The 23308-nt window shown below is 37.6% G+C and overlaps 1 protein-coding gene across 18 annotated transcripts in view; it reads right to left on the reverse strand.

Moving 5' to 3' along the window:
* The window catches only part of DLGAP2 (DLG associated protein 2), a 460234-nt gene that overhangs the window by 93239 nt on the left and 343687 nt on the right, over window positions 1-23308 (reverse strand). For 9 of the 18 annotated variants that reach the window (XM_085056703.1, XM_085056702.1, XM_085056714.1 and 6 more), the window contains 2 exons: window positions 15941-16006; window positions 335-1404 (listed from right to left, as the gene is read on the reverse strand). In XM_085056703.1, coding sequence (XP_084912829.1) covers window positions 335-1404; window positions 15941-16006 — 1136 coding nt within the window. Of the gene's footprint in view, window positions 1-334; window positions 1405-15940; window positions 16007-23308 lie in introns of those variants that run through there. The other 9 variants (XM_085056707.1, XM_085056705.1, XM_085056713.1 and 6 more) reach the window with 1 other exon arrangement.

The raw sequence follows: 23308 nt of genomic DNA on the forward strand, positions 1-23308 counted from the left end.
TTGAAACACTTTTTCTACCCCTCAGACTGAGGTAGCTGAGAGGACTGCTCCTTTTTTACTGTGATATATGGATTTTGTCAAGGTGTTCAATGTGAAGTCCAAAGATGAAAACATATCCACTGACCTGAAACTAATTTATATCACACCTGTTTTATAGTTTTTAATCTGTGCACTGCAAACAAAGACAAAAGCTAGAGATTTCTCATTTTAATGGAATACCTGCATTAGGCGAGTCATACAGAAATTCTTTGATACCCTTGTATTTTTTATGATGACTATGGCATATACTGTGATGCTCTTTTCATTACAAATCTCAAGAAAATCTTCCTCTTACCTGAAGGTAATGGCACGGCCTCAAGGAAGGCTTGATTTCCTGGTGAACCAGAGGCTTATCTAAATTCAGTGATGATTTGCGATAAGCTTCTTTAGCCTGACTTACTGTAAGCGTGGACCAAGAACTCCTTTTCATATATTTACTATCAGGGGTCATTGGTAGCCCTTCACAAGCCGAACACTTCACATCATTGTTACTTTTGGAAGTCTTCAATGAGAGATCCCCAAAATGCCCCCCGAGTGGCTCAGGATAGCAATGGGATATATGATCTGCATGGTGCCTATTTACCACACTAGGGGTTCGGTAAGTGCTATCACTGTCCAAATTATCATCAGAGCTCCACCAGCTACTCATTCCAGATTTATGCTTGCCTTCTGGTTTTCTCTCCTTACTTTTACTCCTTTTGCTATGCTTGGAATGGTGTCCATGATGATGATCGTCCCCTCGACTGTCTCCCTTTGTTCCATTAACATTGCCCTTGGATGATCCTTCCAGAGAATGAGATTTAGTAAAAAGTTTCTGGACAGAATGAACGAGATGGCGTATTCTTCCCGGGCTCTCACTGCGCTGTTCCGCAGCTGTTGAGGTCCGCTGGTACTGTAAAGTATGAAACCCATCCCGGTGAAGAGGAAGTTGTTTCTCAAACTGGTCCAAAAGATTGGCAGGAATACGGTTAATCTTAGGGTTACCGTGAGACATGGCGCAGTCGTCTCTTGAGTCGTAATGTGAGCTGTAGTGCATTCTGGGGAAAGTGCTACTTGACATGTGATCGCCCATTACCATGGGCATCATCATGCACTCAGAATGAATGGAGCTGCGTGGGGAGCAACGATGGTGGTCCAGCGGGCAACTCTCCGTGGGGCTGAGAAGATACGACTGCCTTGGCTCTTGCCCATGGTGGATATGGTCGTGGGTATGTTCACAATCTTCAGGGGATGCTAAGCCACAAGTATGAGCTGAACATAACTGTGGTTGATTGCGACTACCAGATAATCCTTTCATATTCCTCGGAGCAGGAGAGTATCTTTCTTCATTGAAGTGCTGAGAAGGCGACCATGAGTACTGCTGGTCTGTCATGAGAACACATAAAACCTGTGTTATGTGTCTGATTAAAAGATTAACTTGAAAATTCCAAGTATATTGAAAAACTAAACATTTTTTTCTCTATGAGCTTGATGGAAAGTCTCACCGTTTATGAAATTTCCTCCACCATTTTAAAACTGGTTAAAATTGTTCACTACGAGTAAGTTATAGGATGAATACAGCCTCCTTTCTGTTTGCAAAATTGTCTGCTAGCAGTTCTAGATGTTATGAAGCTATTCATTGTGTACATTTACTCAAATTTAATGGATACATTCAAGTATTCATTTTATTATTTAATATTTATAGCTCACATGTTAAGCTTTGTTGCGAGTCATTTAAGTTACATGGGTCTAGTTTCTATTTTGGTGGTTTCACATTTGGATATATTAAACATATCCTTTCTCCATTGAGCCATTTTTGTATCATAAATTGAACTTTATTTTCTTCAATGCATCTGAGCTTCATGATCCTAAATTCACTCTTAATACATATAAATAATTAACAGCAAGGAAAAAAAGATATGAACATGCTGAATTGAAGCTCAATGTTTATATTGCTAAACAGTTTATGAATAAGCATTTCATACTATTTGAACATCCGGTATCCTTAGTCCAGAAGTATTATTGCTGTTACTATACATGTAGAGTATTCTCTATTAAGCAGTTTTACCCTTTTTATGACCAAAGTACAAAATATTTACTTAATGACTCTCCGTTATTCCTGAAAAATACAAATTTCTTTAGGTTTAAGCTATGGGGTTTTATATACTTGATTACTGGTTCCTATGAATCATGTGCTCCAAGTTGTGGTTATTATGCAAGCATGATTGCTAAATAAGAGTCGCTTGTAAGCAAAGATTTTGATACTTAAGCCTTTGGTTTTTTTCTCTCATGCAATTTCTTGCAGCTGTCAAATGCTACAAACAGAAAATTAAAAACAACCCCAGAAATACTTCAATTTGATTTTCTCATTCATTTTCCCTCTTCAATTTCAGCTTATTTAAGAAACATTACAAAAGACGACAAAGAGATAGGATGCAAGATAATCCTTTAGAGGATCAGACATATGTGTGTTTATACAACCCACTTAGCACAGCCTTTCTGCAAATTTGCTCTAAGAATCATAATAATCTGGCACAGGTGCTTGATACAAGGAATTTGCAGGTCTCAACAAGAATGGAAGCCAGAGAATATCTATTAACTGGACACTGGAAACCAGGCTGTAGAAATAACACAGTAATTGACAGGACTTTGAAGGGTTTCTAACCATAGGACAAAGCTCTCCTAAATCATATTCCCACTGCTGGTGAAAACTCAGTGCCTGGATATGATCATAAAACAGATCACTACTCATATATCTCTAATTTTATTCAACTAATATGTGTTACATCATGATATCTTCAGTACAGAAGGCAACTTGTTGCTAGTCTTTAGCATCAGCTACCCCATAACCCAAATGCTCTATATTTCCTATTATGGGAGATGTTTTGATAATTTTATTACACCCTAATTTAAACAGAGCTCCACATAATGTTTTAAAATGAATGTAGCATTAAACTAATAAACAGTGAAGTATTCTTCAGCCTAGGCACAATCTTGCCACACTGAAGTCAAAGATGGATTTAAGGGTCCAAATGTCACCTCCATACTTCACCATGGCATGAAACTTCTGGGTCTGCACATACATCCTTTTCTGCTTCTATTTTGTTTTCCTGTTAGCTTTTTTTTTTTTCTTCTTAATTCTTGGCTATTATCACATTAAAATAAAATCCTATTACTGCTGGTTACTCAGTCTGTTGTCCTATTTAGGTTATCATACCTTGCATAAATGTAGTTACAGAAAGGAAATATAACTGTTTCTCTGAAATGACGTAATTTTGATTATATACAGACATGGCAGTAAATTATAACAGGGCTTTGGAATTCAGCCACATAAGCATTCCTGTAATTAGTGGTACTTTACTCAGGATATTACCAAACATTAGCAGGGGAAAAATAATGAACCATGTGCTGAACTTAGTCTGTATTTCCCATAAAGTGTTCCCAAAGCAACTGACAGAGATTACTGCATTAGTTCTTTACAAACCCAGGAGATTAGATAGATGGAAGAAGTTTTTTTACAATGAGTGTGGTAAAACACTGGAAGAGGTTGATCTAGTTGAAGATGTCCCTGCCTGTTACAGGCAGGTTGGATTAGCTGACCTTTAAAGGTCCCTCCCAGCCAAACTATTCTATGATTCTATGTGGAAGGTACTATTTTCCTTTTACAGAAATAGCAAGTTGCAATACAGAGGAAATGTTTTCCAAAGTGCTTATGGATTTTCTGATTTTAATGTTCACAGAGGTGTGAGCCAGAGGGAGGTGGAAGAAAAAGGTCTTCTGTCACACTGACAGCACAATGAGAGTAAACCCCATGCCTTTTCATCACAACAATCTTGCACATCTATGAATGAATATAATTTGCACTATGCCTCACCAGTGCATTTAGACAAAAATGTAAGGGCATGGCAGAGACCCAGAATGAAAGAAAGAGAATAAGAAACTAATTTTAAATGAGTTCCTAAGCACAGAATTGCTGGTCCCTGATGATTTGTTTAGGCCTCATGCAACATCAAACATAGCCCAGAAGGCTTCAAACATTTTCATCCCGTTACATCCCTAGGAATATGAGACGTGATGATTTGACTGCACTGCAATGGATAATCTAACAGCTTCTCTGTCCCTCATGGCTCCCTGTGATTCTTACTCACTGCAACTATAGAAAAATACAATTTTCTGTATGTCACTTTAACAACCATATAGCATTTTATGTGCTACATGGAATGTCTGAATTATTTTTATTTGAAACACAGTAGATAGAAATTCCTATATGCATTTATTAAGCTTAAGCAAAATAATTAAAATATGAATTAAGAAGTAGATGTTTTCCAGAAGCAATTTCCCCCTCTTAACTCTGTCATAGAGCGTAACTAAAACCAGATAAACTCCCAAATTACTTACATGTGCATCATTTAAATTTATGAATCTAGTTAGGTTTGTCTATCTAGGACATCAAACCTGTTCTTTGTCCCAGACACAATTACTTCTTCATACAAATCCTTTGAAAAATCTTCAGAAATATGAAAAATAACATAAAATTTTATGTCAACTTTATTCAGGAGACTGAAGGGCTCGGAGAAACAGTTGAGCTGTGGCTGAATGAATTACTGTGTGGTACCAGAGCAGTGTAATTGCCCATGTGCTAGCTCTTAGCCTGCCAGAAATGCAAAGAAAAATGTGCTGGCTTAAAATTCAATTAAGCTAACATGCTTTTGTAGCATTTGCAAGGGGCTAAAAGTGTGTCTATGGTCAATGACTACAGCTCAGCTGATTCATAAAATTCATAAAGTTACAGCAATTTTTTTCTCAATCCTTTCAAAAGAAATTTAATATTTTGGTATAATAAAATAGTTTCAGATTTGATAAATCCAATAATGGTATATTGGACTGAAGTTTTAATCTATATCTTGAAGTGTGGCCTTTTTTTTACAGCAGCTCCTATGTTTGCTCTGGGCAATCACTCTAAAAACATAAAATGCTGCCATCAGAATTAAAGAGCGAAAGGGAGACACAAGAAAAAATAAACATAACCCAAAGCAGAAAACAAGATAAAGGAATAGGAGCAGAGAAAAATATATGAGACCATATGAATAGCTTTTTTTAGATTTCATCAGAGCAAAATGGAATCTTCTAATTAACTTCAATGGATAGTCAGATAATACCTAAAGACTGGGGTTGGGGGTGGACGTAGAACAAGACATAGACTGTTATGTCAGAGAATCCAGTAATTCCAAAACCCTGAGAATCCCTTAAAGCTCTTCTTTTTCAGAGACTTCTGTACAGATATGTCAACCTTTAACCTCGACAGATGGAAGGATTTCTACATCCCTTCCAATCTATTTCAACTCTTTCCCTGTTTTGCCATGTCCTGTCCTGTTTTCAGTTCTGGACTTTCTGATGCTGAAAGAATTGTTCTCTTACTCCAAGCAGAGGTTGGTTTTCCTGTGTTTGAAGTCTGGCCACAATTTTCAGCTCATACAAGCTTTTTCCTTGTGCTAGTCAGTATCAAGGAAAGAAAGATAGGTTCAAGGGCCAAGAATAATGTTGGAAATAATGAACTAGAATTGCTATTAATATTCTAGGGCAAAAGGCTAAAACCCTCTAAGTAATGAAACATAAGAGGTGTGCATTTCTAGAGCTCCTAGAACACTGTTTTTGGCTAAAGAGCATCATATAAAGGCACTGAAACTTCTCTGGCATTCAAAAGAAGTGCATGTCTCCACAAATCTTTTTGTGTGTTGTGTATTACAAGCAAGCTCACAGAGCATGATAATACTCTCTGGAACTACTAAATGATGCCTGATTTTTTCTTACTTCTCTTTCTAATGAGAAATTAATTTGAATTGCTTTAACCTTATAAGCCCCTCAGTAAACTGCTTTCCCATCTGAAACATCTGTGCTGTTTTCATTGGAGAAGGAACAGTTCTTCTGCCTAGTATAACCAGGAATATGCACTGCTGAAGAGAGATACCTAATCTAGCTTTCAAAAAGAGGTGGTAGACAAAACCAGACATGTTCCTGTTTCAGTGTTGCAATGCATTATGAAAAATATATTCTCACAGCTTAACCTATAACTAATAAAAAATGAAACATAGGGAAAATGGGCATATTAATTAAATAAGTAGACATTAAACATGAAAATGGTTAATTAAAATGTTTTAGCTGGAAAAATGTCTGTCCAAGGTCTTCATTAAGTAGTATTAGATAAGCACTGTTTCCTCATTAACTTGTTATAGTATTTTCCTCTGTTCTATTTGAGCCTTTAAAATGAATATTTACAGGGATTGAGAAGAGTGACTAATTGGCCAAATGCAAGCAAGAAGTCCTAGAAATGCAAATGCCTTAATCTTCTGTTATGGTCTCATGAGATTTCCAACCTATTTGTGTAGCACAACACCTGGTATAAAAATTACATAAAATTGCAAAGATTGAGTGACCACCTTCCAGTTTTAGAAGATGACTTGTATTTGCTTGAAGTGTGTGTACACTTCATGCAGTACATTGACCTCTCTGTGAAATCCTACATAACTGCTCAGGCTGCTTACTTGAAATATTAAACATTGAGTAGTGTTCCCTCAAAGACAAGTAATATTGGCACTCAGAGGACTGTTGCAACAATGTATTTTAAGCACATAGTCTTCCTGCACAGTCAAAGGGAAGAAGAAGGTGTTTCTGAGGACCTAAAGAAAAACACCAAAATGCCCAATGCTGTCAAACAGCACATGGGCTGCGTGTGGATGCTTGGTTTGCTCTGACATAAGCCTGAAAAATAAATACTTCTCCATTCAGAATCCTGGGCACTGTGTGGCAGGCACGCATGGCTCCGTTTCCACTGGCAGTGTAAACAGAGCTAGAGGATGTGTCCAAGCCCATACAGGTAAACTGTTGCCATCGTGGTTTCATACTATGTAAATAGGACTCTTCCAACTGATACATAGGTATGATTTCAAGAAAAACAGCAGCCAAAGATTGTTACAAATATGCAGACTGGATGCAGTTTTATTTCTAACTGAAAAACTGGCACGATTCTTCTGAAGCCTGAACTGCATGTCGAAAAACCACCAGATGAGTACCACCCTTTGTGTACATGTTTGCCTCTACTGACTATGGCAAAAACGGTGGCTGACAAGCTCCAGTGCAGAAACCTACATCATAAATACATAAATTTAAGTGATCTGAGGCACATGTATACTGCTAAACTGTGGAAAATATTTTGACAGCCCAAGCTAATTCAGTGGAATCACACGATAAATAATGACCAAGAGTAAGATGGTTTTTATAAGTCCCATGTTAGACAAAAATGGACATTCAAATTCTTTTCTTAAAACAGCACCAGCGTCCAGAATATAACAAATTGGAGCAAAGCCAGAAAAACCAAAGGGAGAGGAAAGGAGCGTGTGGAATGCTGCAATTTATTCAGTACAGTCAGTTTTGAGCACTGTTATGCAGGTATCTGCATGTGGAACAAATATTTGATGGCATTGAATCCTATTGTTCAGCCAAACAGTTCAGCCAAAAAGTCCATCCATCTTTCAAATAAAGGTTAGTGGATTCACAGTCCAACATATCAAGGGATTTATTTCTGAGATAAATAAGTGTGATAAGATAAAAGGGTATATAATAAAAGGAGTCCAGAATAATAGTTGATGAATGGAATCTTGCAGGTGGTGGGGAGGCTGGTTGGAGACACAAATCACAATATATAGGAAGAAGAAAAGCACAGAGAGTTGTGATGACTGGGTAAAGTTGTGTCCAGGGACAAGCTAAAGCCAGCTTAAACACTGACTGTCTGGCATGAAGAACAGGGTGGGAACAGTATTTCAGGAATGAAGACATCTCACATCTTCTGGGTGGAAAAATCAGCCCTTGGACAGAATGAAGAGGACGAGAGTCACAATATTGTTCTCATGCCATGACAAAGGACAGGACAGAAGTCCATGAGAGGCAATATGGGATTTGTACAAAGCTCCAGAGTATGGAACGGATCAATGCAGAGAGTCCTCAGCACGGTGCAAAATTAATTTCCATTGGTTTGAAGTGTGTGATGCCATGGTACTGACTAGCAAGCAGCACACAGACCTTCACAGTGCTTTTCAAGTTTGAAATACATTGCCATTATTCACCTTTCAACAGTGCTATGATGCTTGTAAGTCCACAAAATTATTTACTACTAATATTTTTTCACAGAATCTATATGGTCAGGGAAGTTTTGAAAAAAATTATAATGTATCAGGATTAGATTGACCTAAAACAACTAACACATAAGCTTTTTCTCTGGAAAAATACAGCTGCATGGAGTGAACTAGGGCTTCACTATGTGAATATCATTGTACAATTGGTCATGATGTTTCTAAATACAGAGCAGAAAAGCTAGCCCAGACTTCTGTTGTTCCTTATTGTTCCTGGCTTTATGGACTTCCTTTCCTAAAGGATAAAATTTTGCTGCTTGCAGTTATTCGGTCATGAGACAATCCATTTCCCTCGGGGTCATAAAACTGCCACTATTCTCTCAGCAATTAAAGAAAGCCAAAGTAATTGCATGGTACAACTCAAAGGTATACAAAGAAATCAATGCACAACTCTAGAAGTATAAGGGAAATCCTTGCTGATAGCAGTAACAAATCTCTCATTAAGATCATGGGGCCAGGATTGGTTCTAAACATTTGCTGAGAAAATTCTTGGTCATTTTACCTACGACACCTTTGTTACTTCAGGTAGATCATCTCTAATCACAGCTGTATTTTGCAGAATACACAATTTGTGCTGCACTGGAATAAATGTGTTAGAAACCTGCAAGGGTCTGCAGTCAGAAAGATGATGGCATAGATGGGTGAAACTGGTTCTTTTAAAATACTGCCCATGATAGCATATGGCTGAGATTTAATACCAAAGGTGTAAACCACTTAGACCAACTATTCAGCTGAATGGAACCACTGAAAATCTAGGGTTTCTTTTCTAACATGAAATACTTATCATTTATTCTTAAATAAAAATCAAACAAAATAAATATTTGTTTGTGACCTTTTCCCCTGATTTTTTCTTAGTGTTTCTGGAATTCATCTGAATTTGTTCATTTTTTATGATGATATATCACGGAGGAAGTTTTCCACCCCCTCCAATACTAAGGAGACTGAAACAACTAATGCTCATGTATCCAAGCAAAAGCATTAATCATATATTCCCTCTAAACTGCCTTTTATTATTTCTTTAAAATATGGATATATTTTAAAGATTTTGTTTACTTTATAGAGTGCTCTTCTGGGAAAGAAATAATGTTATAATTCATTCTCAAAAGCATTAATTATTGCCACAGAACAATGACTGCACAATTTAAAATACCATTCTATTTCAAAATTACCTTTATTTTTCTTTTTTGTTTTAAACATTAATTCAGCTTTTAAATTATCAGAACTGAAGAAAAATTGTATGATTTTCTGTTTTCTTCAGCATCATTTCTTTGCAGACTTTTGATTCAACAAAAATTTTACTTTTGGCCATGGTCTGACCCAAAACCATGGTTTTAATTTTTGGAGTTCATCATTATCTGCTCAGGTGCACACCCTTGGCACTGCCTCTTGCTGCTTTGCCATTGTATGGTGAACTTTTCTCTTCAGTTCAACCCACTGAGATGGAGGAGGACTCATCCTGATTTTCCTATGGGGTGCAGGAAGAAATAGCAGCGTGGTGACAAGATCCCTTTTAAACTGTTGCCATAGTAACAGGCAGACAATCTTCCTCTTTACATAACCTCCAGATTGGGAATTTTTCAAATCAGGGTGCTGTCTCTTTTCTGCCTGGCTGAGCTCTGTTTTGGATCTGTGACAAACATGGGAAGCATTAATTGCCTTTCCCCACAGTCACTAGCACCCAGATTTCCATGCAGCAGTGAAGGGCCAAACTGTGACTCCTTTTCTTGGGACGAGGTGGTGGGCGAGTTTGAGACAGAGCATCTCAACATGCTGCTGTCTGCTCTCTTATGAAGAGAAATGACACTATGAAAAGGTGGAAAATACAAGTGAACTTGCACAATGAAAGGTGACAACTGATCTCAGCAGCGAAAGCTGGGATTGTGTCAGCAAACTTTGCTGGTGTTTATCCTGCTGCGCTGCCTCTGCCAGTGCAAATTCCCTTGGGAAGACAGAGGCCTATGTGCCCAGCACTGTGACAGAAGACTGCAGTCATTTACCTCCACATTGGAAGCATCTCCTCAACCATGGTTGCGCCAAAAATTGTCCCACTCCCAACAGAACCTAAGCAGCCAATAACGAATGCAGAGATAGAGCATGATAACTTTTTTCTGAGAAAATGGAGAGCACATCATTTAAGCTGCTCATCATAGGAATAGATTTAAAAGGCTGCACATTTTATCCTTTTGAAAAGGGACACTCATTGAGGAAGGCAAGGGTGGCAAAGCAGTCAGATGAGTCAGTCTCTCATCTTATCTCATCTCTGTTGCAGCCATCACACTCTTTATGGGAAGGTAAATGTTGCATGTCAGGTATGCACCCAGGTGTTACAGAGGTCAGCAGGGCATGAGGGAGAGAAAAATGTTCCTCCTTTGCTAACATCCTGCATGTGAAATAATTTAGAACAGAAATATTTGTTTATGAATACATAACCCCCTTTGTATTCTGTAGTAGAAATGGATGAATAATTCATAACAACTATCCTATTTGATTAATCTTATGTCCTTACAAATATCTTCTCCTCTTTGTGAATTGACCTTGGGCCTAATGGAATTTTTACAGAATTATTTGACATTATGAGGTATTTAATTTTCAGGAATAGCTTCTGATCTGCAGATTGTTAGTAAGCATTTGTTGCCAATAGCCTATAATTAAAATACTGGACAGTTAATATGTTTTATATGATGGTCTATGATATTATTTTGTTCTATGACTGAAAATAATTTACAGAATAAGTTCTCAAGCATAATTAAAAGGAATTTAAAGTTCAAAATTTATTTTCTGAAAAACATTTCATATTATTTCATTAATATTTTCTGTGGTCTTGTTCATCACACCAATAACCTTCTACACTACAATTTCTGAGTACAGAAAAATGAAGGATGTGAAGTGGAATTATTTTGAGATATGATGGAACAAGAGTAATAAGAAAGGCTTTTTTTTTCCAGTATCTGCTCATCTAGTAACAATAAGCAAATAATAGGGTGCTACTGAATCATATAGGGGCACCTCAAAAATAAAATCTCTTGCAAATTTTAAAGACTTTTATATTGTCATAACAAACCAGCTGGCTACATATTCTTATTATCTGACAGAAAGATAGCCCTGTGGTTAGAGGATTAACTTCAGAAATCTGCAGTTAAGTTTCCTGTCAGCCACGAATTATTTGTGTGGTGCAGTATAAGGCCATGGGCAGATGTGTCAGTTGCCATGGAGAGGCTTGACCTTGCCTCAGTGGGTTGCAGTGAACCTTTGTGGATATCTCTTGTAGACTCCCTACTTCACTTCCCCATTGGACTGGAATAAAACCTCTGTACCTCTGAGGGTTAGTGTCAGAAACCCAGGAAACATTCAGTCTGTGGCCCATCTAAGAATTTAAAACAGAGTGTTTGTTACTGTGCCTGCAGATTACAGGGATGAGTGTCACTGTAGCAGATACTCTGTGTGGCCAAGCCATGTGTGTGACTGGAGTTGCTCCAGCTCCAGTCAGTCTGCAGCTCTTTAACTGTCCCAGGATGCTCTGGCAAGAGGTGCACCAAGGCATGGGTGTGGCACAGAGGAGAGTCAAGAGCTCTCTGACAATCTTTTCTCTGTCCTGAAGAAAATTTCCTGTTGTGCCAAGTACAAGAAGATAAAACCCTTGAAAAGTGCAAAGTGTTCAGACACTGACTGCACTCAATAAGGAAGGATAATATGGCAGAAGGACAGACAGACTGAAAAGTCAGACCTTTATTCATGTTTTCATTTCAAGAGCAGCTATACCCTTTCTTCCTTCCTACGCATAAGGTCATAAAGGCATGATCGTGCAATCAGCAGTGATTGAATAACCATGAGTTACTGTCTGACACTTGAACCTTACCAATTAATCAAAAGCACGACTGCATCAACTTTGAAATAAAAATACATTTTCGTAACCTGCCCTCAAACTCCGTTAGAGTTCACTTTGAAATTGCATGTTAAGAGCATTATTAGTAACTGCAACCTGTTTTACAGGTTTCAACCTTTTTCTTAACATCAACTTATTATCCATTCCTGAAAAGAAAACAGCAATTTACTGTAATAAAAAACCTGTAGAGCAAGTTCTCTTTCTTTGCTTGACATCAGATGCTGTTAACTACAAAACTTGTGTAAAGTATATGTTTTCCTTACCTATAAAAAGGAGTTAAAATATTTTTTCAATAATCTATTTTTCCCTCTTTACTCTGTGCATGTACTACCTATTAAAATATATATTCAAAGAGAAGTTCATCCCATCTTCCCTGTTCACATCTCGTTAATTATTTGAGTGCCCTTCATAAATGGCATTTTCTGTCTTTTTCTAAGATTGCACTGTTTGCTTCCTAAAGCAAAATCTTACCTTACCATTTACATGTCTAAAGTAAAGAAGACCATGAGAAATTTGCAGATAGCATAGAAAAGAGTAGCTTCATAAAATATTTATTTTCTAATACATTAACATTGTTTAGATAATATAAACACCAACTAGAAGAGTGCTTGGAACTGAAAGAACTCCAGTTTCCATGAGACTTACAGTGAGCTACTTGAGATCACACATCAGATCTCTTGTTCCCTTCACTATGCCCTGCTACCTTTATTTGCTAATTTGGTTAACCAGGTTGCTTATTTGAGGTATTCCTAGTGAAAAAAATTAGAATTTTTTTGTGTCTGTATGAATCTTGTAACAATAATTCTTATCACCCTGAACTTTGGTAACAAATAAATGTTAATGGAAAAGCTATGAAGTATTGTTCTCAAAAGCAACTATTAATGCTTGGGTGAGCTTTTTTTGAAGGAATCCATTGCATTTCCACCTGTTTTAACTAATGAGGCCTTTTACAGAATCAATAGTGTGAAAGAGTTGAGATCAGTGTTATCCCTTGATACCTTTTTCCAATTAAGGCACTGGATCATTTTATTAATAATATTATTTAATGACTATTCAGCATTTTTACTCTGGTGAGATACTATGCCAACATTAATTAATCCCCACCAAAGCCCCAGACCTCACTGGGAAATACTAAACCCATTTTACAAATAAGGGCCTGGAGCCAGAGATCTTTCAGTACCAGAGAGATCATAACTTGAAGCTCCTCAGGACGATGAGAGTCTAGAATAATGAATGGCCCTGCAGTGAGAGCTACCTCAAAGAACATCATCCTGACTCTGTCTTGGCTTGGGGCAATTATTTTACTTCTCAAGGAAAGCCCTTTCTGTGTTTTCTTCAGGGATGAAGGTCTCTAGCAGTCTGTCAGATTGAAGCTGTTCATACAAAATAATGACATAGTCACTGGGTATGTACTTACAGAAAAGAAGTAAGCCCATTTCCAGAGCCCAGTGGTTATAGAATCCCCCCAGAATCATATTTATCTCCAATGAATATTTAAGTTTATATATGTCCAACAACAAGAAAAAGTGAAGACCGACAAAGATCTAATACTTTGCAGCTTTTTCACTTATGTTATATATATACAGTTCATTGTTTTGAACTCAAATCTTCAAGTGACAGAACAGAACACTGAGGCAAAGTTGCAAAGACAGATGTGTCTTGTCCATCTGTAGAGGTGTCCCACATTAGCATAGATGTAGCTACAGAGCTTGTCTGCACAGAGCTTGACTAACTACCCCACAAATTTTATAAAAGTCTTCCCAATTTCAGTGGCTCTCTCAAAGTGAGAAAGGGATGTCATATGTTTATACATTACTGATGGTATCCAGTCCACTCATTTTGACCATCTCCAGTTTTGTAGTTGGGCCAGGTGGACAGGATTTTCTTCTGAAAATATTAAAGCCATCCACCTCTTCCCATGTATTATCTAGCAATCTTTGGTAATTACTTTCAGAGGGCTCTAATGACACAAAATTTAGGAAAAAGGACAGATCTTTCCTTGCCTTTGGCATATGTTTTTTTCAGTCATTTGGCCATAAATAGCTGAAATTTTTGAAAGCAGCTTAATTAGATTGTATTCTGTTGTGATTTGTTCTTGTTTCAATTTCCTGTTTCTCATTTCTCAGTTATCCCCCACCTTCTTCCTAGTCAGGGTTCTGGATGATTGATCAATTGGAATATATCTTTCTGTTAATCTTTGATTACCTATTTCATAAGAGGGTCCTTGCTCCTACAGACACCTGATATTTAATATTATTGACTTATATATCACTGACTCTGGCTCCAGAAATCCTGCAGTTCTTCCTCAAACAAATGGGAAGGAGAACAATTTTAACATACTTCTAAAGAATGACTTGTCTCACTTTACATTAAGCCTCTAAAGTAGGCCAAACCTACTACGTCCTAGAAAAGTCTATCACTCTTCATTGACTCTAAAAGAAGTCCAGAGATCTACAGTTGAGACATATATATCTGAAATACTTTCCAGCTCTCAGGTGAGATGAGTTCTAACCCAGGACATCTGAACTCCTTCCTGTGTGCTGTGAAATGGGACAGAAGGGTGAAAAAACTCCAAATGTCCAAAAAGGCTGAGAGACTTGTTCATTTCATGACTCCTCCATAGGATCCACTTGTGAGATTCCTAGGAAGCCTCACATTTAACCATATCTCACCTTTTACACCACTTTGATTAAGGCAAAAACTGCTGAGGCTTCTTCAATCTCTTCCTTAACACATTCTTCTGTCCAAACTTTGGATATGTCCTGTAGTTTTTGGGGTTTTTTTCACTTGTTTTGGAATGTTAAGTGAACAAACAAGTCCAGTACAGATATTTTTACACTGAAAATTTTGGAACTCATTGACTTGAGTGCAACTGAATGGCAACACTGCTTGTTTTAGAAAATCCTCTTCTAAGAGACTGTCTAAACACAAGGACAAAACCTGTCTGAATTCATGCTCCTTGTTCAAACAACTTGGGTAGTTTTCCTCAACATAGCAACTATGATTTATCTTCTTAGCAGTGTGCAATAATACAGTCAGGGCGAGAGTTTACAATATTCTTGTCAACTACAACAATATCCTAATTACAGAAAATAAACTGTTGTAATATATTAACAACAGCATATGCACAAAAAGAGAAAAAAACACTTTACACTGAATTCTGAAATGCAAGTACACTCATGTCGAATAAAGGGAGCTTTAAGTAGCAAACACATAGAAACCACTTCCCATATTGCTCTCCTAAAAATAACCACATGAAGCAATTGCATATAAATAAAAATTTTGATGGATTTCACATAAACCAGTGACAATCTGAGTATGAAATTCCAGGAACAGAAACTTATTTTTTCACAATCTGAATTCATAAAACTGAAGTCAGTGGGACATTTTAGTACTAGCTTTGTAAGACAGAAGTATCAAGACTTCACTCATGGGCTTTAAGAGTTTCTGATTTCTTCTTGCTTCTGTTATTTTTTCAAATTGAAAAGGTAACATTGAAAACTCTGTCTGCATTTAGAGTGTTCTCTAAGGGATAAGACAAAGAGAAAGAAACAAAAGAAGGAAGGTTGGCAATTTCCTTGAACACCTTCTTTTGAATTCTCGATTGCCTGAGTGTTACTTAAATTTGATGGTTTCTTACTTTGCATTCTTTAACCTTACAGAGCAGGTGAGAAATGCCCAGAAGGATTTGACAGAGAGTTTTTTGGCCACTGTCAGTGGCAGCACGCAGTGCCGTGCCTGCCGTGGGCTCCGTGGCTGTACCCCAGAGCAGCCTCTGCGCCCCAGCCCCGTGGCTGTGCCCAGCCTCGGGGTGCACGAGCAGTACCAGGTATCTGAGAGATGGGATCTGTACCTAGCTCCTCCTCTGGCGTCCCTGGAAAACTGAAGCTCGACTTGAGCAGATCGCCACCCTCTTCTTCTGAAAAGACAGAAACAAAGTAGCTCTTTAATAACTCCAATATTTTTCTATATCCAGACATAACTCTCCACCAGTTTTTAAATCCACTCAGTGATACCTATTACCAGTCAGGATCCTTGCTAATGTAAAGCCACTGAGCTGCTGTTATCTGCAGTAGCTATCCTTTTTCCAGTTGTTCTAGTGTTCTTCCATTAGTATTATTATTAATTGTTATTATTATTTTAATTTTGTTAGACATTTTCAAATCATTAGTGTCATAATATTCATAAATGCCTTTTTTGTAACATCTTTTACATTGTTCTTTCCAACTTCTCTTAGTCACATTGAATTGCATTGACTTTTAGTCTTCATTTAATTATTCCAGAAGAATTCTTATTGTTGGTCCTCCAGTTGCACCTCTAGCATTTCCCACACATGACTCTTAGGCCACTTTTATTACCTTTTACACATAAATATTTCTATTCTACCATTTTGAACTATGACAATGCTGTTATGATTACTTTTTCCTATCGATAACATTACTTTTGTGCCAGAGATAACTTCTGTAATTCAGAAAAAGTATTTAAACTTGGGTGATATATGTATGCTGTATGAATGCTGAAACCACCTGAATGGGCTGAGTGCCGCTCTGAGCTACCCTGCTTACATCCCTTTCAGAGCTGTAGTTTGTTACCTCTGCATTGCCCTCCTGTCATGCTGGCATACAAACTAATTTTGGACCAGGCACCTAGTCAAGATATTTCTGTAACAGAGCTACAAATGGAAAACTGGGTCAGTAACAATGCAATGAGATGCAAGATTGGCTTCAGAATCCATGGACTGGGATATAAAATATCTCAGTAATATGCTTCATGAACTTACTCAATACTACCTTTCCAATGTTTTTTATGGTTTTGCCCTATTCTCCATATTTTCTGGTGTCTCAGGTGTTTGGAAATTATCAAGCATACACAGCCTTCCACTGTACTCTTGCTTACCATCTGTGTTTTTTACAAGCACAGACACCCCAGAAGAACAGGGAAATAACAGAGTACTCCATATCCTCTCACTATATGTTCAACCAGCAGCTCTTGAAAGAAAGATAGAATCAGGTACTGCAGACCATGTTTTTCCGGAGCACAACTCAGGTCTGATGACTTCCAAATAACTCACACCAGGCAGACATTTCTGTAAGGTTGAACCAATTCAGACTTTCCTTAAGAATACCTCAATGATACCAGCTGGTTTTTGTGATGCAGCTTACAATAGACACACAGTTTTGCCTGTGTCAATGCTCCATTTAACATACACATGCATTTTGCATATTTCTTGGTCTTGGTTACAGTTTGTATTTGTACTCTGATTTTTTCCCAATTATCTCACAGCAAGCAAAATGAGTGAATATACTCATGTGGATCTCTCAAGCAATTGTTCCGAGCTTTTGACAATTTCTGAGGTTAAGAATATCTAATTGATAACAATGAGTTGTATAGCGCAGATGCCGCATAGAAAATTAGTTCCAAGGATGTTAAGAATGTTGGATAAGCTGAGCTGTCAAATAAACATCTTGTTTATAAACTCAATTGTTAAATAAACTCAGTCTGCTAAAATACAGCCTACAAGATATCTCAGTAAGTGACGGATGAAAAGTCATACACAATTAAAAAAAATGACTGGCATATGAATTTAAATTAAACTTCATTTGGGGAGGTAATGGACAACTCTAATTAAATAAAAGCACAAATTAGGCAGTTTCCATGGAGACTTTGCTCACATGATCAGCCTATATTGTATAACTCATACGCTTGTCCTCTAATGTGGCTGCACAGGAAGAAGGAATCAAATGAAAGTTATAACAAAAATATTTGGAAGGGTCCTTTACATTCTTGTAACTAGGAGATCTTACTGCTAACTTCAAAATAAATAAGATAGCTTTGTATTTTTGAAAAAGATATTAATTTATTCTAAAGGTCTATCATGCATATGTATTCAGAAACACAGAATGAATGCATAATATTATTTTCCCTTGCAAGAAATCAACATCATATAACAAAACTAGACTAAGATGCTATGAGTAGGCTAAACAAGATTAAACACTTGTGGGTCTGAAGTGTTTGTGGAAAAAAAAAAAAATTCAAAATTAAAGGGAAAGGTCATGCGATGAGATCCTTAAGTCAGATTCTGACTTTGCTGTAAGCATTCCCGTGCAAATTTGGACAATCCACTCAATCTCTTTCTGTCTCAATTTCAAATTAGAATTAGAATTAATTTCTTTCTTGTAGCTATATTACATTTGTTAGTGGCAGTGAGCCTGTTGCCTAGAAGAGCCCATTGAGAGCACAAAGAGATAAAATCTCCTTCCTTCAGAAAAGTTGTATTCTGTTTTGAATAGGGTCAGTTGCAGATATTTCAAAGGAACTTAGAATTCTTTTGTCATTCCCTTAAGTTGATGAATCTGTATGAGTGGTATGAGTAGCTCTTAGTGATTAGTTTACTTTCTAATTATGAGGACTTCTTATTTATTTATATTTCATCACTATACCTATTCACATCACTATTTCATTATTTATATTGTCTTTTTAAAAGGCTTCTGTCATTTCAGCCCTTGAAGAGATTCAGTTTTTGTGTTCCCCACTTATGAAGCATAAATTAATCTAGTCTCAGTGGCTCTCACAGTATTACACAGACAATCTTTGTATGAGGTTGAACTGTACTCCGAACTCATGTTATTCCTTCAGCAACAGACGTACATGGCCTTTTTTTTCAGTTTAAATTTTTCCTAGAAATTACCATTTTTATTTGATCATAGAAATGAAAAGCATGGCCTTCATTCATGAGCGCACAGCATTCATGAACTCCTCATATCTATAGTAATGGAGTTAGGCATATTATCACAGAATTCTCTCTCATGCTGGAATGCAAGTGCCAGAGAATGAATATATTCATTTTATGTCATTCACCTTCCCTATCTCACAGATCCATAGGATCTCTGCTTGCCCTTTGCTACCTACTGATAGAACATTCTACCAGTGGGCAGAGAAGAAAATGGTGTTCTTAACATGGAATGCTTCAATGGGCAATGAATTGCAAACAAAGATGAGATTATGAAAATGGGATGATTTACAATGTAAGTTTCAAAACAATGTATGGAACACAGGTCACACACAAGGGACACATCATTTAGACTCTGGTCTAAATAAAAAGCAAGACTCTTGCTCTGAAGCATACAGAAGGACTAAGCTGACATATAGCAGGAAAACCTTCACTCTCAACAGGGCTCAAAATAGTTACAAAAAATGAAATAAGAGTGCAGAGATATTTGCTTCTGTGAAAGCTCAATGTATAGTAAAATGATGCTGTGATCTGCATAAGTAGGAGAGCACAAACTATCACTTACATGTAGTATCTCGTTCTCTTTTTTAAATATGTGATGTATCTGTCATTCATTCCAGTAAAACACTGCACAGATGACACTCAAAACTGTGATAGGAACCTTTCACAGCTGAAGTTCTCTAGACTTAAGCTTGGAAACGTCAGGAGATATTGCTGAGTTGGAACCAGCTTGACAGATCCAGACGGCTCATTCAACCCTGAAGCTGCTACATGTGCAGTGGGAAATGACACAGACCAGTGCCCAAGATCAAGCTGGCATGGCACAGCTTTTGTCCTCAGAACAGGCTGGATATCTGTCAGGAGTATGCCCTGGCTGTTTCATACCCTGCTAAGGAGATGTTCTCTAAGGAAGCACTGGCTGGCATGGGCCAAATCTGGTCAAGGGTTTGTGCTGTGGCAGGGATGAATAATCACTTTGCCCATCCTTCAGATTTTATCATCTCAGCTTTAACCTCTCAGTCTACTCTTTGAACCTGATCTATCAGTTTTAATTCTCTTTCTTCAACTGCAAAGTCTTGCCCCTTTGTTTGCCCTCATTTTTTAGGCATTCATTCTACCTTTAATAACCACGCATGCTGTTTCCATCTCCTAATTGTACTTTTTTTATAGCTTATCCATCCACAAAGTAGGCCCCAGTGTCAGTGGACTTGTTGCTCACATACTTTAAAAGGTTCACATCAGCAAGACTTATAATCAATTAACTGCCTTGTCCATCACAATATAAGAGTAAGACAGAACTAGAACTGATATTGAACTTCTTAGTTCATAGGATTTTAATTTATTTATTATTGGCCTGCTCTGGACCTCACTTTTTTTTTTTTCTGCCTGTGCTTTTCTTTCAGCCTGCAAGCTTCCTATGGCATCTGTTGTTTTTTAATTTTTATACAGTGCCTGGTATGTTAAGTCTGACAACAAATAAAAGAAAACACGGTCCTAAAAATGTCTGAATTAAACTGCAGCGGGAATTACATTCAATCACACAATGATGGATCATAGAATATGTCCAGAGGATGAATATGGGACACTTACCACATCATTCCATGATCTGAGAAAACAAAATCACCTCTCCCAGACTAGGAAAACTTAGAGATCTAGAAGAGACATCTCCTGTATGTCAAGTCCTGCTATGCAATTAAAGCATTTCTTGCAGGTGGCCTTTCAGCCTTGCCAAAGGTATCCCCAGTCTGCTCAGTGTATGTCATGAGAACAGCGAACTGAGAACTCACCCTGACATCAGGGAAACAACCAAATGCCTGTATGCCTGGGAGATGTTATGGACTCCTCACCGCTCCTGGGAGACAGCTAATTGGATTGGTTTGGACCTTCCCCAAGAGGCTAAAAACACTTCTGGCAAACCTATTCCTTTCCTCACCCAGTCCTCAAGAGGTTACATCCAATCATTATTTCATCTATATAATAAATTCGGCATGGTGAAGGCTCTTCCTCTGGCCATGAGGCCAACTGGCATGCTCTAGCCATATCTTCAAGAACAGGTTGGATCGATCCAAACTGTAGTGGGGAATGGTCTCTTGCCCATGCTAATTCCCTAGTAAAGCCTGGGAATTATTTGGGACAGCAAAAAATTATTTGGCCGAGTTTAAACTAAGACATGGACCTGTCTCACAAGCATTACAAATAATGAAATTCCTGTTTGTTGGGCATTGTCCTGGCACTGTTTAATATACTACTACAGATATAGCCCAGGTGGCAGTATTGTCAAATATAATATCCTCATGCATTGTTCTCATAGCATGCTGATAAGCAACAAATACACAGAAGCACAGCAGGGCTGGGAAAAATCTGATTGAAATAAAAATTAAAGCTGATAGTAGCAGATTTAGGGTTATTGAGGTTTTCCTTTGCAAGAGGCCTGTGCTAAAAGTATTAACAGTAAGAGGAAGTCACTGTTTAATTAAGCTGTTTTTGCTTTTCTCATCACAGCCTCATTTTTTCTTGTTCTTATTTTTCTCAAACACACATAGAAATGATACTGATGAATTCAGCAAAGATCTGTTCATCCCAGTGCACCAGCACTACCCCAAAAGAATGTTGCTAGAAACAAGGCAAATACATTGCCTAGGATACCTTTTCAACTTTCTGCAATCAATACTTAAGGGACTTCCTGAGACAGAAGTTTAATCAAGACCATAATTTTTAATAGCCACCAATGGATCTATCCTCTATGGATTTATCTAATCTTCTCTGAGCCCATTTATACTGATAGCCTCTTCTGCATCCTGTGCCAATGCACCTCACAATTCAATTATGCTTTATTTGAAAAAGAATTTCCTTTTTGTTTGTTTATCAGGATGCCTGATAATTAAATTAGGTGCCTCTAGTTCTTTGGTTGTGAAAAATAATGGATCATCGAGCCCTATTCAACATGTCTATATCATTTACAATTGTGTACACCATATCTCTGCCTTAGTCCTCCCTTTTAAAAACCAAGGAATCAATCTATTTAGTATTTCATTATGGCAAAGCTTTCTAAAACTTTCATTGTCCTTTTCCCTCTTCTCTGTACATTATTGTTGCTCTGCTATGCCATTTTCAGACACAGCAGCCAGAAATTCAAATGGCTTTACAGTTTGGGGTTTTTTCCTTGTGGCATGTGATTCTCTGCTTTTTTTATTCTATTTTATTTTTTAATATTTTCATCTGCCATTTTCATAACTTAGAGAATTCATTAGTCATATTAAGTTGTGCCCAAGAGAGACAATTTGTTTGGCTTTACAAACACAAACATATTTCTCTTATATATTACACTAATAAATATTGAAGAATCCCAGCCTTTTACTTAGCTCAGGTTACTATCAAAACTCTTAAAACAAACCACCTCTCACAACCCCTGAAATCAGGACTGAGGAATTCCTGTTCTCCTGCTTTTATCCATACTTTCCACTTTTATACAGCATAGCTCCACACAACAGGACTATGAAATCAGCCATCAGCTATCAGAGTGAGTAGTCAGGCACAAAGCCTAATAAATCAGAGAGAGGAAGCTGGCTGTGTCCCTCAGGTCCTATCTGGGAAAAAGAATAAAATAAAATATATTGCAGGGGACCACAGAAGCTGTCAAGGATCATCTTGGTCTTGGCACACTAACTCCTACCTCCCAGCTTTTGGCAGCTGAAAATCATCCACAAAACACAAGTTACCTTAGCAATATTGTGGTGATCACTCTGAAAGGCTTTGGTCCCCCACAGCAGCCTCTCCTGAGCCAGCCAGGGTAATTTTGCTCCTTGGAAGTCTTTCTGAGCTCCCTTATCCCTTTCACCTCAGAGATCTGCAAGTTCCTCTTCCCTTCCCTACTTAAAGCAATAAATGCAAAAACGTGTTGGTTGATGCTGTGAAGTCTTAAAGCAGAGTCACTTTTCAGTCATTCTAAAACTTAAATGACGAATTCAGTTAAATAACTCTATCTTTTCATATCAAAATTAACAAGTGACTGCAAAAAAAGAGTAAGTCAGTGATAAGACAGTGTGCTCAGACTCAGCTCTCTGTGATGTGCTTCAAACAGTCCAGGAAATTTCTAAAAGTTCTTTCTTCCTGGATTTTCATGGCTGGATGACTATGTTAAGTTAAGGATGACTACGTCAAGCCCCTGAACAGGTTATTTACCCTTTATTGTTTTTCCCGATCTGTGAGAAGAATCCCAAATATCCTATAATAAAAAGTGGGAATATTAAAAATATATTATCTCATTATTGTGAATTGTAACCCATATCCTGTGAACCCAGTAGTCTGGACAACCCAGAAAAATCATTAGTTCTCCCTACAGCTCTTCAGAATCCATATTTTTCTTTCTGCAGGTAAACTGCGACAAGTGCCTTTCGCACCCTTTCGTCTTCCACCTACTGTGACAGCTCTTGGAAGGACTTGCAGCTACCTCCCCAGTGGACAGTTGAGGAGGTATAGGAAGTCTGTCTT

Source organism: Lichenostomus cassidix, chromosome 3 (genome assembly GCF_008360975.1).
Source record: "Lichenostomus cassidix isolate B80296 chromosome 3, HeHo_3.0, whole genome shotgun sequence".
NCBI classification, from domain to species: Eukaryota; Metazoa; Chordata; class Aves; order Passeriformes; family Meliphagidae; genus Lichenostomus; species Lichenostomus cassidix.